This window comes from Pipra filicauda, unplaced genomic scaffold (genome assembly GCF_003945595.2).
Source record: "Pipra filicauda isolate LSUMZ 115617 unplaced genomic scaffold, ASM394559v2 scaffold30_size5312502_pilon, whole genome shotgun sequence".
Classification (NCBI taxonomy): domain Eukaryota; kingdom Metazoa; phylum Chordata; class Aves; order Passeriformes; family Pipridae; genus Pipra; species Pipra filicauda.
The window spans coordinates 2638238-2652872 of NW_024104432.1; the positions used below are offsets into that span (position 1 = coordinate 2638238).

A 14635-nucleotide genomic window follows, 5' to 3' on the forward strand; every position below is an offset into this window, starting at 1 on the left:
CAGAAAATTGGATTATGCTAAAATTATTGGTGATGTTGTTTGCAATACAATACAATATTGAGTTAAGAGCTATGGTTCAGTGTTATATATAGGGTACTTACAGTTAACGTGCCTAAGCTGCACCAGAGGGTTTAAAGAGAGGTGAGAGCACTTTTCTCAGGTTTTACCATCTGGGTTTTGGCAGGTGGCAGATTAAGTTATTTTTTTTCCCCTGCTCTAAGTTGTAAGAGATGGTTGCTAGCAGAAGTGTTGAGTAGTGTTTCATCATTGATATGGGAACTTTTTCCAGATTTCTTGGCAAAAAAGGAAATCCCAATGTAATCTTTTAAAATATATTAGAAAAATGAGTTATACCTCTTTGAATTTAACTCAGGGTAATTTTGGGAGAGGGTGCTTTAAATATTTGCTATTCTTGTAATAACATGCTAATAAAATTAATAGATTAAGGGATTTTTATGGTACCTGAATGCAACGACTCTTAACTCTGAAACTAGACTTTGGTCTTCCATACTCTGAATATTGTCTGTTGTGAAAGTTCCCTTGCTTTTTGACGGTCACTTTCTGACTTGATGCATCATTTTCTAAAAGAGACCTAAATCGAACTGATTCAACAGAGGCTTTTCTCTGCAGAGAGGTTTATTAAAAAACCACTTTGAAAAGTCCTAAGTTTAACTGTCACTTTGTCTTTTGTTAGTCTTGCATTACATGCATCAGTTCCTGCTGCATGTAAATACTGGTGCATAAGTGTGATAAAGGCAGAATATGTGTCTCAAGCCTGTGAAAATGAACCGATTGGAATTTCTCTACATCACTTAGTGATGTCAGTTCTTCCATTAGAATGGGAAATATTGACTTGTTTACATACTTTTTCAAGTATATACAAACTGAAGAGAAATTTGTCTTCATTTTGGTTTGTTGTTGGGGTTTTTTTTAAGTTGCTGTTAGATGCAACTTTTAGTTGAGTCCAGTCAATAAGGAGGTAAGTGATCTGGGAGGGCATGGTTCAGTGTTAAGGTGAGCTGCAGGTAATCAAATATCTCATCTGTTCCTATACTTGGAAGTACTCAATTCTTTATATGCTGACGATGACATGTGCTTTGCAATAAAACTTAGGTATTACCAGAACTGGAATTTTGAATAAATGGGACTTCTGACGAGTTTCCAGATTTCAGTTTTCATTATTGCAGTAACCATATGACTAAAACTCAAAAGGCTTTGATGGTATGCTAGGAGGCTTGCAAGCTGGGGTAGCATAAACAAATCAGAGTTTAAAACAAAGTATATGTAATAGTTGAATATACAGCTTTTTAAACGTTGCAACTTTTTTGGGCAAACTCTGATTTTATTATAAAATAGATGAAAACCAAAGCCATACAGTGAGAAGTTGTGCTCAGTTTTAGTGTTACCTCAGTGTGTGTTTTAGGCATGTGAAGGTTGACTGTCTTACACACGACTTGTGTATACTTCTCTTCTGATTTGGTACAATGTGCAACTGAAGGATAAAGGACCACATATATGGTTTCCTGACTTTTTTAAAAAAACATACTGAGCATCAACTGCTGGCACACTGTCAGCTTTGGTATTTGATCCAATAAACCAACTTGTCTGAATTGTATTTATCAAACAGAAACTTTAGCACAAGTTGACTTGGTATTAAAAATATGCAGCAGTCTTGCCCCTTGATGTCAGGAACATCTCCCAAGCCCCATCGTTTCAGAAATGTTCAAAATGGTCCAAAATCAAGTACCAAGCTAGAAAAATGCAGTAGCATGCACTGTACACCCTCAGTCTCCAAAACTGATTCTGTTCTTTCTAAACAAATGTGTTGTGCAACTTGTCCCTGGAAATAATTAGTGGCGAGGGTCCACCTACAGTTTGAATTAAATGCTCCTGGAAGAATTTACTGTTAAATTGTGGGGTTTGCATTGAGTTGAGCAAAAGATCCGTAACAGCACTGGTGTTTTGTCTGTGTGTGTGTACAACCCGTGCGTGGCTGTGTGCACTTGTATAACAAGATCTTAAGGCTTTGTTTTGGACAAGCATTTCTGCAGTGGAAAATTGGTCTGAAGAAGGGGGGAACTGTTCCCAAGCTGATGAGGTTGTTTCCCTTTCTCTCCCATCCCCCTTCCCTGGCAGAAGGGAACTTTATGGCCCAATTATAGAATCCCTTAAAATGCTAGTTATGATGGAGTTCCAGCATAACCCAATAATATAGGTGAGGCTGACATCTGTCAGTAACTAATGAGGGCAGCCTTAGAATCAGGATTTGGAGTTTACTTCTCTAATTTCTCCTAAATTTGACCCATCATATCAACTTAATAATATTGGACCTGAGGATAAAATAACCAAACATGCAAGAATTTTAAGAGAAGGTGGTTACATGGATGTATTCTAACAGTCTGTGCATATGTGATTCAGTTATGAAAGTAATTGTTTGCAGCTCATAGCAAAGTCATGAAGGAATGAGACCTTGGCTAAACTGCTCAGGAATAGAAGTTCTCTATAAAAATAGATGACACATAAATGGCAGGAAATGAAGCCAATATGGTCATGTTTTGAAGCCATAAGGGTCAAATCCTGTCCTGTGTTACTCTGGTGCATAATCAGTCAACTTAAACCCTGTTACTTGAGAACAGAGTTTGGCATGTTAAAGCAAACTTTGAAATGTCACTGATTATTGGGAGTTTTGTGGAAACACAGCTACAGCTTTTTCTCCTCTTGTTTAAATGTATCTAGTTAGAAATCGAGAAACCTAGTAAAACTCCTGGGGTTGGAGGTAACTTCTTTGTTTGTTATTTCAGAGCTGATTGTTAATTCCTCTGTCAGAAGAATAATACATCAGAAGGCTTTGACTACCCAGGGTGGTCTTTGTTTTTGGATCCTGAATGCTGAACACTGGGAGATGGTACTGCAAGTACTGCAAGCAGTCATAGTCTTGTTAAGCAGTTTTCTTGCACTGCTCCTGTTGAGCATATGTTTGAGTGCAGGGATGTGTGTGTAGCTCATGCCAACGATGCGTGCGTGCTTTCTTATTTCCCAGTTTAAAATGCAGAAAAGTACATATATCTTTCATCTGTATGAATTAGGTATGATTTAAATTACGTCTTTTTAAAAAATAATTTTGTCATGTTACTAAGAGGGTAATATGCATTTTGAGTTCTTTCTTGCTTCCAGAGCCTGTGTTCGTTTTCTGAAAGGAAAGGTAATGGTTCTTGAGTCGGAAAAGAGGGAACAACTCTGGCAAAACATGAATCACTTTTGTTGGGAGAGAGCATGTGCTTACATTGTTTCCCTCTGTGTCCTTCTACTACAAAACCAGATGTGTTTGTCATCCCTGTATGCACACAAACGGTGCAGCTGTTTGTTCATCACACCATTGCTCATTAGTGCTGTTGGCTGATTGGGTTTACCAGACTGAAGCCTCTCGAGCTTGTGCAGCTCAAGCTCAATTGAGGCCCAATTCCACATTGTCCAGCCCTTCAGTCTGTCCATAAAGTGAATAAATTCACTATCCATATTAGAGATGTGCATAGGGTCTAGTAGGGAGTAGGAAAATATCTAGACAAAGGTGTGCAAAGACAGTTTGTTTCCCTTAAGGCAGAGAAATTTCTTTGGTGCTGCAGAGACCCCAGACTGCAGCTGCTGTTGAAGCAAGAACCATGTCCCAGACCACTCTTCTTGCTCTTTCAGTGCCCTTTTGAGTCCTTTTTTCTGTGGTCCTTTCTTGTGGAAAGCTCTGTATTAATGCATCAGTGCGTTTGAGATGAACACTGCTGCTCTTATCTAGTAATTGTCTTGTTTGGCTTAATCTTCCTTCTCCCTGGCCCAAGTCTTGCACTGTTATTATGCAGCTGAACAAAGCACTGTCACTGTGTTCCACTTTGACACTGTATTGATTAGGAGCCCCTTCAGGAGAGTTAAATCCACTGTGTGAGCCTCCTCTGTTTTAGTTAATGGCATAATTCATAGCATCTGTAGGTATTTGTGCTGGACTTGGTACTAAGAATAGCTGAAACTTTTTTCTGCTTAATTACATGCAGGTGAAATAGGTAGGCCCTGACGTTTGTAGAGTGTAATTCCACATTCTTACAATAAAAGCTTGCATGATTTATACTTGCTCAAACAGGGAAGGTAAAAGGTTGCAGTTCACAAATCCGCTGAATTAGAAAATCTGAGAGACCATCATCTTAATTAAAATTCCATATTGTAAACTTTTTAAAATGCAGTTTAATGTTGACCTGGATTTTATAAAAGGAGAAAATTGCTATATATGTTCACCCTTTTCATGTTAGTGTTGGTGTTGAACCATATTGTTGACTGCATTACATTAAGTACTGTATTAACTCAGCCTCCAATTTATCTTTAAAAGCAAACAAAAGTTAACCCCTGTGATGAATGGTCCTGGATTTTAGAAACTGCTAAACCCCAGCACCTGAGTTTCCCCACACTAAACTGCCCCTATCAAAATTTAATTTACAAAGGAATAAATACAAAATGTCAGTAGTGGTTTGGCTGCTTAATTTCAGTTCCAACACTTTTAGACTGACAAACTTTTCTTTAATCTGCTTAAATTCCTTAGTTTATTTTACTTGACGTTGGAACTTCATTGAGTGCAGGTGCACTGCAAACACATGAAGAGGTGAGCTGATAGTTCTGAGGGGCTGAGTATGCTCTCAGTTGTTTAGAAGATCTTTGCAAAAACCACTGAAAGGAAAAGATATTTAGCTTGGGTAATTTAATATCATATGTGGAGTGCCTACCACGTATAAGTTTTATGTCTAAGTTTGGGGCAAGGAGGAAACAGGCATTCCAGTTGAACTTAATCCATGGTGGTTGTAATTCCTGATGTATTTGGGATCCGCCTCCGACTTTGCACGTGGCTGTTTGGAATTTGATGTGATAGCAGTGATGATAACTGGGTCCTAGAAGTTTCCTAGCTAAACTAGTAGGCTGCTTTACAGGTCTGAAGACTTCAGTGCATGAACTCCTGAAATCTCCTGACCCGTGCAGGTGACCATGTGTGGACTGCAGCGGTGCTCAGTCAGAGAACTGGACCTCAAATCCCCCCAAGTCTTTGTGCACTTTGTTTTTCTCACTTACAGACTTTAACTATTCTGGTAGTTTCTCTGTTATTCATACAATGAGCAACCTTGTAAGCTTGCATATCTGAGTATAGTTAGACAAATTCAGCATTTCACTTAAATACTTCTATTTCATTAAGTCATAGTATTTTTTCAACTAATAGCACTAAATAAAAAGCCAAATTAAATCCCAGGTTCTTTCTTATAAACAAAACTTGTAAGAATACTGTGGCAGAATTTAGAATATAAGCATAAATATCTAGGCCAATAAATAGATCAACTTTCATTGTAGACTACGCCAGAAAACTTGCATGCTTAAATCTAGAACAGTCTGGCTAGTGGGAGATGAAAGTCTGTTACATCATGATGTTGTTTAGCATCTGATGTGAAATGAGTTGATGGCAGTTTCCTTCCCTTCCTGGGCACCTACATCTAAAAAATTAAAATAATCTTTGAAGATACAGCAGAGACAAAGCACTGAACAACTTTCATTTCAAGTCATAGCCATATTGCTGTGTGTCAGCTTGTATTGATTTTTAACTGGGTCTTTGGCATTCCAAACAGGATTTACCTTATTTGACTAGAGGAACTGCAGCAGTAATTCTTTCTCTGGGGGAAGGAATGGTTATTGTAGTTCAGTGTCTAATTACGTGGCAGAATGCTGGAGGTTGTTTGCTCTCTCTCATTCATATCCAGTATTCTGTATTTTTTCTTCTTTCCAGCTATAGATGATGAAATAACATTGCATTTTTAATGTATAGAAGTACATTTCAAATTTCCAGGAAAACGAGGGATAACTGCAGAGCGACAAAACGTGAACACCATGTTTGGTTCCCAAATGATTTTGATCAGAGATTCAATTTTGCCCATGAAGGTTTTTCTAGGGATTTGATTGTGTTTCTACATAATACATAAATAGAAATGGTTTTGTTCAGTACTTTTCAAACTCAGTGCAAGAAAAATAATTACTTTTCTTTTGATTTACTTCAAATGCATAGCTTAAAAATCTGCAATGGTTTTTGACCTGACGTATTTTCTTAGGCACTTGAATTAAAAAAAAACCTTAATGTATTCCTACACCTTTAATTTCTCATTTGAACAGGGAGAAATTCTTCCCCACTTAACCTTTGATTTTTAACTTTTAGTGCATTAGTAAGCCTCAAGCATATAACATTATGGAGAATACTATGTTGTTTTCCTCCTGTCAGCACCCCTTTGTACCCATGAAGCAGTATTTCTTCTCAACTGCAAGTGTCTTGAAAGCGAAGGTTATCTGGGAACACTGAAGTGTTCACAAAATGCTCAGTGCAATTCAAGACAGAAAAGTCAGAGTCAAATGTTAAGAGATTTACTCTACAGAAAGATTAATAGTTTGTTACATCAACACAGCATTTTTATTACTATTTCTCACTTCCTGCATAGTAGAAGATTCCAGGATTAGGAACTGTGATGGGATTTTTTTTTTTAATCTATACAACTAGCTGACATTTCTAATAATTTACAGTAAACACTGTACATATCTCCAGCTTGAGTTGTCACAGGTGAAGATACTAACGTGAGTAATTAGATACATGAAGTGAAAATTCAGTTTACAGGGAGGGACTCGGGACTCTTCACATCTATTTGTGGTCAGATGTGATGTCTGGGGATGACTTGTTCAAGGGCAGTTCTCAACACAACTGTCTTTTGTGACAGTTCTTATAATTTGGAGTCCTCCCTTAAACCTCCCTCTTAGTTTCATTCAATGAAGCCTCCTCAAATAATGAATTTATACCCTGGTTGGACTTTGTTGTTGCTGAGACTTAACTGTGACCTCTTTGCAGGCAGGTCAGTGCCTGAGACATGAACGTGTCGTGCTGTTTGTGGTGCTGCTGGTCTGAAGCTTAACTGAGTTGCCATCAGTAAAGGCATTTGGTTTTGGGCCAGTCTGACTAATCTGTAGGAAACGTAAGTCAAGGAAGTGAAGCAAGGACCGTGAAGCCCTTGAAGGGAGAAGTGCAGCCCATCTGACTTGCTCCATCTCTGACTGGCTGGGTACAGGGAAGCAACAAAAAAAGCCACATATTGCTCCATGCTTGGGCTCTGCCATTTTGTTTTACTCTTGGATTGGATGCTGATACTCCAGGAAATTCCAGGATCTCCCAGTCATGAGGACCATTGCACCATTCACATCTTTTGATGTTCCTGGCAGAGAGACTTTAACAGTGAACAAATCCTGTGTGCCAGTATATCTTAAAGCAACATCTCTTGTGTTGTGCCATCACAGGCAAAAGTCTCAGGATGGGACAGAAGACAAGCCAGATAACGAGTCTAATCAGTTTGGTGAACTCCATCTCTTCCTTAAGCCTGTCACTTGAGGGTGTAGCCCATCCTGTCGTGATAATTGGTGCTGAGAATCAGTAGGATGGGCTCAGGGCTTCTGGTGGTTTCAGGCTTCCTCTGCTCCTCACTGTGTGCAGCTGCTGCAGCTGCACGTCCTGAGAGCAGCTGGATCTTCCACCCCCACTCAAACCCGAGGGGTGAACTTGGAGTATGATGGGGATATGGGGGAGAAGCATGAGAACTGCTGCTCCCATTACACACTAGGTTTTCATGCACATAACTGTCTTATTTTTTGTCCCTTTGACTACTGTAGCAAATGCTCTAGTTTTGTTAGTAAAACAAAAACAACCTTTATATTGCTTCTTATATTTGGAAAGTGATGTATTACGGGTTTCTGAAGTGAAGGTTTAGTAAAGAGTACAGACATTAGCTTCCTTTCAGGCTGCTCTGGGCCTTTCTTGTTTGCTTTGTATGGCAAGGGTCTAGAGAGATTTCTTTTATTTCCTTCCCCACCATTGTTTTTGGTACAAAGTTGGGGTTTTTTCTTAATATTCAGACATTTTATCGCCTCACTTCTTTTAAAACTCTGAGGTTCTTTTTTTTTTTCTTTTTTCCGTCACACAAAAGAATACTTTTAGCTGATTGAGTTCTATCCATTGCCAACTGTGGACTCTTTTGTCTTGCCAGTCCAGCATCCTTTATAGAATGAGGACCATTGAGCAAGTACTCGCAGGCTCCCCACTGAGCACAATTGTGCTTGAAAGGTGTGGTACTGTACCAGTGTAACATGGAAAGCTGCAGTTCAGAGGCCCTGAATGCATTGCAATTTCTACCTTTTGCTTTGTGAAAGGAGCGGGATTGTGCTGCGAGATAATAAATCCACCTATTTTTAGTTTGGTTGTGACAAGTGGGTGAACAAAGAACCAGTTGAATGCACTTGCTGTTGTGTTGAAACCGGCTAAAAGTTCCCATTCAAGTGGTTTCAGCACAGTACAGCTAACAGGCAATTTTCCATTTATGTACACAAACCTTCTAGAAAGACAGCTGTGTGGTTGGATTAATTTCTAGCAGTAAATTGAATAAAAGATATTTTGAAGGGGGACTCGGGAATTCCTTTCTGAAACATTGAAAGCAGAATTTTCAAAGCTTTTCTTTATTTGGCCCCTTTCCTTCCCAGTGCCTACTATAAGATTTAAAGAACTGAAAATATTGTCCCCTGTATGGAGATACACAATACGATGTGTTCTTTTTAAAAGCAATGAGATAGACTTCAAGTAAAAAATGTCGCAGTATATTTTAATTCTAAAAATATACTGTTTTGCTTTATGAGAGAAATTCATACCTCTTAGTCATAGAAAGAGACTCAAATGTTCTTAAATGTTTGTATTTGAATAAGCGATAAATGAGATATATAGAAGTGTTTTGAAAACAGGAATGTATATTATACCAAAACTTCACCATAGTGAGGTTTTCTCTTTTATGCAGTTGTATACAAGCAAGGCTGACTAAATCAAATTTCGTCTGAATTTGTTAAGATTTGTTTAAAAAGTACCCAGAGATACTGGTAAGATGCTTAAGTGGGTGCTGATGTGTTATGGTGAAGCGGGAACATTACTCAGTGCTCTGGAAGAGCATCTGGAATACAACATACAAGGAATGTTGCAATGTTCCCTGTTTCAAATAAACAAATATAAAATACTTAAGAAATGACAAATTGGGGGAGGAAGCTGGAAATGGGTGTGAAAGTTGGTCTTTTTCCCTGCGGATCTACTGTAATAAAATGACTGCCGTGTGTGAGACTGGAGTCACTTAATCAGTAAGATACTGAAAATTAGTATAATGTCATTCTCCTGTCTCACACCACCTCTGAAACACCCCTGACTGTTTCACCTTCCTCTCACTGTGTGCTTGTATGAGGCAGAATTTAGAAGTTTCCCACTTGTTAAAATCTAAGTTCTGCTGTCTGTGTACTTCTGTTGGTTCTTAAATGCTGCTTCTGGATTCTAGTCAAAGTTCCCTTACAATTACATAAGGAACTTAGGCATTTTATTCTTTTATCTGTGGGGCAGAGGTAGCACATTTACTAGGGGTTTCTTTTCTTCTTTGTCTAAATAAAGGCGAGTGCCCCTCTGGTTTTTAATATACTTTGAATTTAAAAAGAATTGCTCCAGTTTCTGAGCTCTTGTTCAGACAGTACCCAACTGAAAAGACAAGCTAAGCTAACTCTGGAGCAAGATGTTCCCAGTAAAAGCTTGGGTTCCTTCTGTTTAGAGGTTACCCAAATGTGCCAGTTGCTTTGCCGACTCTGGCTGAGGTGACGCCTAAGGGCTCATTGTCTGCATGAGAAATTAATTGTTGACCAGGCTGCAGTGCAGCTGTCTGACCCAAATGCTGATGTTACCAAATGCTCTGCTCTGGATTTGCCAGAAACCTAATACAGCGAGCTGGTTGGGCGTGTGCACTTCCTCGTGGTAGTTGACCAAAGTTAGGTTTTTGGATATTTCTGCATAAAAAAAGGGACTGTTTTTCTCACAAATGGGAAACTACATAGGCAAAATGTCTGTGCAAAACCAGACTGTAGTAAGTTAACACTATTCTTCCTTTTTCTTCATGCCTCTCATTTCCAGGATTACTTTGAACACATGACACTCTTGAGTACATGCTCTCAAACCATTCAGGAATTTAAGGAATTTATTCTGCTCCTCCTGTACAGTCGTGGTTAATATATTCATTGCTTCTCTTTTTTCTTTTTTTTTTTTATTGCAGACTTTAAAAAATTCCAAAAGTCTTTGCTCCCTTGACTATGAAGATGATGATGATGACACACAAATGAAGACAATTGTGTCATCGCCATGTGACTCAAATGATCTTATGAACATCATCACCCCTGGCTCCAGCCCGATGAAAGAACAGCAGCTGGATGAAGTCAGGCATCACGGGTCATGCCAAGGTGGCTTCAAAACAAGGGATTATAAGAAAGCAGCCGCAGTGTGTGAAAGCGACGAGGACACGAGTGATTGTGAGAGCACCGAAGAAGGAATCTTTCCTCTAGACTGTGGGGACCTGGACCTAGAGCAGATTGAAAACAACTGAGAACTCCCAAGTTGTGTGCTAGAATCAGAATTGTTCTAAATTAAAGTGATAGAGGATTACCTTTGCCATGCATAATCCATGTCCCTGAATCTCTGTATTGCCTATCTTGGGCTGTGTTAGAAGAAATGTTTCAGGTGTGGGGGAAAAACGTGAACCATTGTTACCTGTTTAGTCTATTGGTCAATACGTGGATGACAACAAAGTAAAAAAGTAGGAGGTTAAATGTTATTTTGAACATTAAGGAATAATTTTGATTAAAAATTTCCTAACAGATATTTTGCATTTTTATGGCTTTTACAGTTCTGGAGAAAAAGCATCTCTATTTTGAAACGAATTTTCAGAAGGGCATTCTATAAAACTGAATCTGTCTACAGTGATTCTGGTGCGGGTCTATGTTGCTTTTGTTAAAGAGCTTAATGTGAAAAGTGAATTGCATAATGAAATTGGTAATAAACCTTCAGATAGAACTCTTAAATATCTGGTTGACAACTGGTCCAAAATACTTAACTGCCATCTTTGACAGTGTCTGGTTAAAAAACAACTTCATAACATGTACAAGTGTTTTTTTCATACATTCAGGACTTTTTGATCAAAATATGGTAGTGACCTTAAAGGTTAACATTTTCCATTATTTTACTACTTGAATTGTTTTCTAGCCTGAAGCAATGCTAATTTAGGTGGGCTAAAACTTGCAAGTAGCTGCCCACCTACTTGGTCATTATGTTTTCTGTGGTTCAAAAGAATGTACAACAAGAGCACTTGAACTTTTAGACAGGGACTTTGTAATGATCAATTCCCCAGGAGGTGATCCCTTCAGCAATACTAGAAGGAAAATAGTCCTTGAATTAAATAAAATGACATTTTGCTTTGCACTTGTGTCTGCTTATGACTTTTACTAGTGGAAAATGTGTAGTCTGTGGCAGATTCTGTGATGTGGTTCTTATGTGTAGGATTGGGTGGAGTGGAAAGGCAGATTTCTGGTTGTCTGAAACAAAAGTGACATCAGGTTTGTCTGGAGAGATGGGGAACAACTCATACTGGATCCCAAAAGTGTCTCAGTGATTACATACACTGGAATAATTTCAAATGTAATACTGCATTCATTGCAGACTATTGCAACACATACTTATTTTGTTAGTTCAGCTGCAACAAGGAGTTTCCTCAACAATGGAGAAATGGATCTCGAAATGGTTTTAAATTGGATAGAAAAGGGGAAGCTTAGATTATGGCATTTGAGTGCATTGTGCTAGTTTGCTTAAGTGAACCAATTCCTACTGTAACTTGTGCCATAAAACCAAAATACAGCAACTTATTTTAGGTCAGCTAATGGAATGTGATTAAAATGAGAAAAAAAAATCTTAAAACACGTACCAAAGGCTGTGGCAAGATATGGACAGGATCCAGCCCTGTGATTAGGGCTGCCTTTAATTACTGAACCAGTGTTCATAACTCAAGATCTATACAAAATTTTAAAAGTCAGGGTAGTCAGTAAGATGCTCTAAACTTTTTTCTTACTCTCATAGCTCCTATTGCATATGCAACTGTGAGTGGCAGTGATGTGTGATACTGGTATATGCTGTGTAGTAAGATGCAAGAACACTGCAGAGACTTGTTGGGTTCTTGATGTGTTAATGTATATTGTGTGGGAGAAGCGAAGCTGCTCACTGTTGACAAAAATCATTCTCCTTTTTCTAGATGAGTTAATAAAGGAGTTGATTTTGGAGCAAAAATTCAGAAGCTCCTATTAATAGTGTCTCACCCCACAGGTACTTGCTCTGGGTTAGCACAGAGCACACAGATGGTGACGTGCACATCCATACAGCTATTTAGAATAACCTTATGTGACAGAGGATCACTATTCTTGGCACTTCCTCAAGAAGCAGCAAGTGAGGTACAGCCAATTCCCCTCTTGGGTACATGGGAAATGTGCAATAGTGTGATGGTCAGACACTGTGGGCAATGGAACAACCCAGCTCACTTCTGGACTGCAATTACTGGTTGCAGAAGTACTTTCTCATTGTGTATTCTTCTTAATTGAGCAATAGAGGTAAGTAAAATTGAATCAGCTTTAATGCAGGATTGTAGCAGAGGCCAATAGTACAACTGGGATCACTTAAAAACCAATTTACCTATTTGAAAGGACTAGTTAAAAGTGTAATGGCATGGAATGAGAAAGCTAATGTGGCAATCCATTTAGCTCTTCCCCAAGGAAGGCAAGCTCCTGGAAGAAGTAAAAGAAGAAAACACCTCAGAGGACATGAGTAGAAGGAGGTTGAGATATGCAGTGTCAGTGAAAAAATAACAAGAGCTGAAGTTATAAATAAGAAGATAGTGATAAAGCAAAGGCAAGAGTAGAGAACCAGCTAATATTTGTTCTAGCTCTGAAATATGGTCTGGCTGTGGTCTCAATGAATTGACTTCTCTAGCCTCAAGGGTAAGGTTCTACACTTACCTTTAGTAGGTGTGCTGCTTTCAGTCAACACAAAGCCACATTCCTACCCAGATCCTTAGGGTAGTAAGGGGTTTCCCAAGGGAAGGTACAGATACATTTGCTTATGGTTACACAGGACTCAGTCTCCTGCTAAGCCAGCTGTTAAAACTCTAAATAGCCCTTTCATGGAAACATACAAAAGGAGTGGGTTTGGATACTGAAGAACAAGTTTCATGACAGTAGGAAGTAGTAATTATCTAGTTTAGACTCGTATTAGTCAGTGACAAGAAAATAAGCAGTTGAGCAGCTGTGCAGTGACACTGGCAAATGAGGAAATCTGCTGGAAGGAATCTGTGCACTTTGTCTGCAGATGCCAGTGTCATCCCCCGCAATGACAAAAGGAATGGTTGGTTAAAATTTCCTTCAGTTGGGGCTTTGCATCCCTAGCAAGATCTGAAGTCCTGCTCTAAAAGAAAACAACAGATGATGAGTTTGGTGCCTTTGCATTTGCTTATAGGATAGTGTAGTGGCTGTTGGGCAAATACAGAAGGTGGTTTGCAAGAAGGGAAAGCGTGGTTTCAGAGATTGGATTGTGTTTGGAAGCGGGCTGAGTGAGGCTGAAAGCAGCTCTTGCTCTGGGAGTGGTTTCCTTCCACCTTGCACCCAGTGTCAGAACGGAAGGCCATGTTGCATGGGGCTGTGGGAGTTGCTCTGGGTCACTTATCTTTCATTTTTATTACAACCTGGATAACAAAGTAGTATGCACGTTAAATCTGCAGTCAACAGGAAGCTGGACAGATGTGGAAGATAAGATAGCATTAGAATTCAAAATAGTCTTGGCAACTTGCAGAAATGGTTGCAGCAGGGAGGAGATGGTGGGGAAAGACAAGATCCTTTTTATCAAGGCACTAAATTTAGGTAGGGGAAAACAAATGTACAAATTCAGAGTGGTGCCAACTAGTGAGCACTGTTTCAGATAAAGGCTCTGGCAACTTGTCCTGCTGGTGGTAGAAAAGCTTCAGTCTGGGGTTCACAAATGGTTTGGTGAGACTGAAGGTAATCCCGTGCTTCACAGGAGCACCTGTAAATATGGAACTTGAGACACTGTACAGGACAGGAGAGTGCAATAGGCAGGGACATGACTGATACCTTGAATATGTGGGAAAAGGTACTTGTGAGGACGAACTGGAAGAACTGAGCTTGAAACCATGTGGTAGATGGGGCTTAAATTGTAGCTAGAATGAGTGATAGTTTCTTCTAAGGCCAAGTACCAAAAAAAATTAGGATAGGGAGTCACTGTACAGATGCGTGGGGAGCTGGTAGTAGCTGTTCCACAAATGGAGATCTGTTAAGAGCAAGCATCTCTCAGGAGCAATAGCTGCTTTTCAGCTTGCTTTGGGGCAGGGGAGAAGGCTGGCTGACTTTCCACAGTCCTTTCCTGTCCCATTTTCCTCTGGATCTGTGCACCTTGCATCTATCGGCAAGCCTAAATGTTTCAAGGTAGATAATTGTTAGAGGAAGAGGAGCTGAGGTGGCGAGGAGAGCACTCTAGAGCAGAGGTAGGAGCTTCCAGTGCAGGGTTCAACTGTGATCTGTAGCTCCCACTCAGAGCTGACATTTCTTAGAATATAGGCCCCTATGGTGTAAGTTTGGGCTAAATCATGTCTCAGAAAAACATAAATATGTATTTGTCTGTATCCAGGTCCGT

At 39.4% G+C, this 14635-nt stretch overlaps 1 protein-coding gene across 4 annotated transcripts in view; it reads left to right on the top strand.

The window, feature by feature from the left end:
* The window catches only part of FAM53A (family with sequence similarity 53 member A), a 70707-nt gene extending 59339 nt beyond the window's left edge, over positions 1-11368 (top strand). For all 4 annotated transcript variants that reach the window (XM_027742395.2, XM_039383448.1, XM_039383447.1 and 1 more), the window contains exon 5: positions 10170-11368. In XM_027742395.2, coding sequence (XP_027598196.2) covers positions 10170-10496 — 327 coding nt within the window. In that variant the 3' untranslated portion in view covers positions 10497-11368. The remainder of the gene's footprint in view (positions 1-10169) is intronic.
* Positions 11369-14635: the final 3267 nt, after the last annotated feature.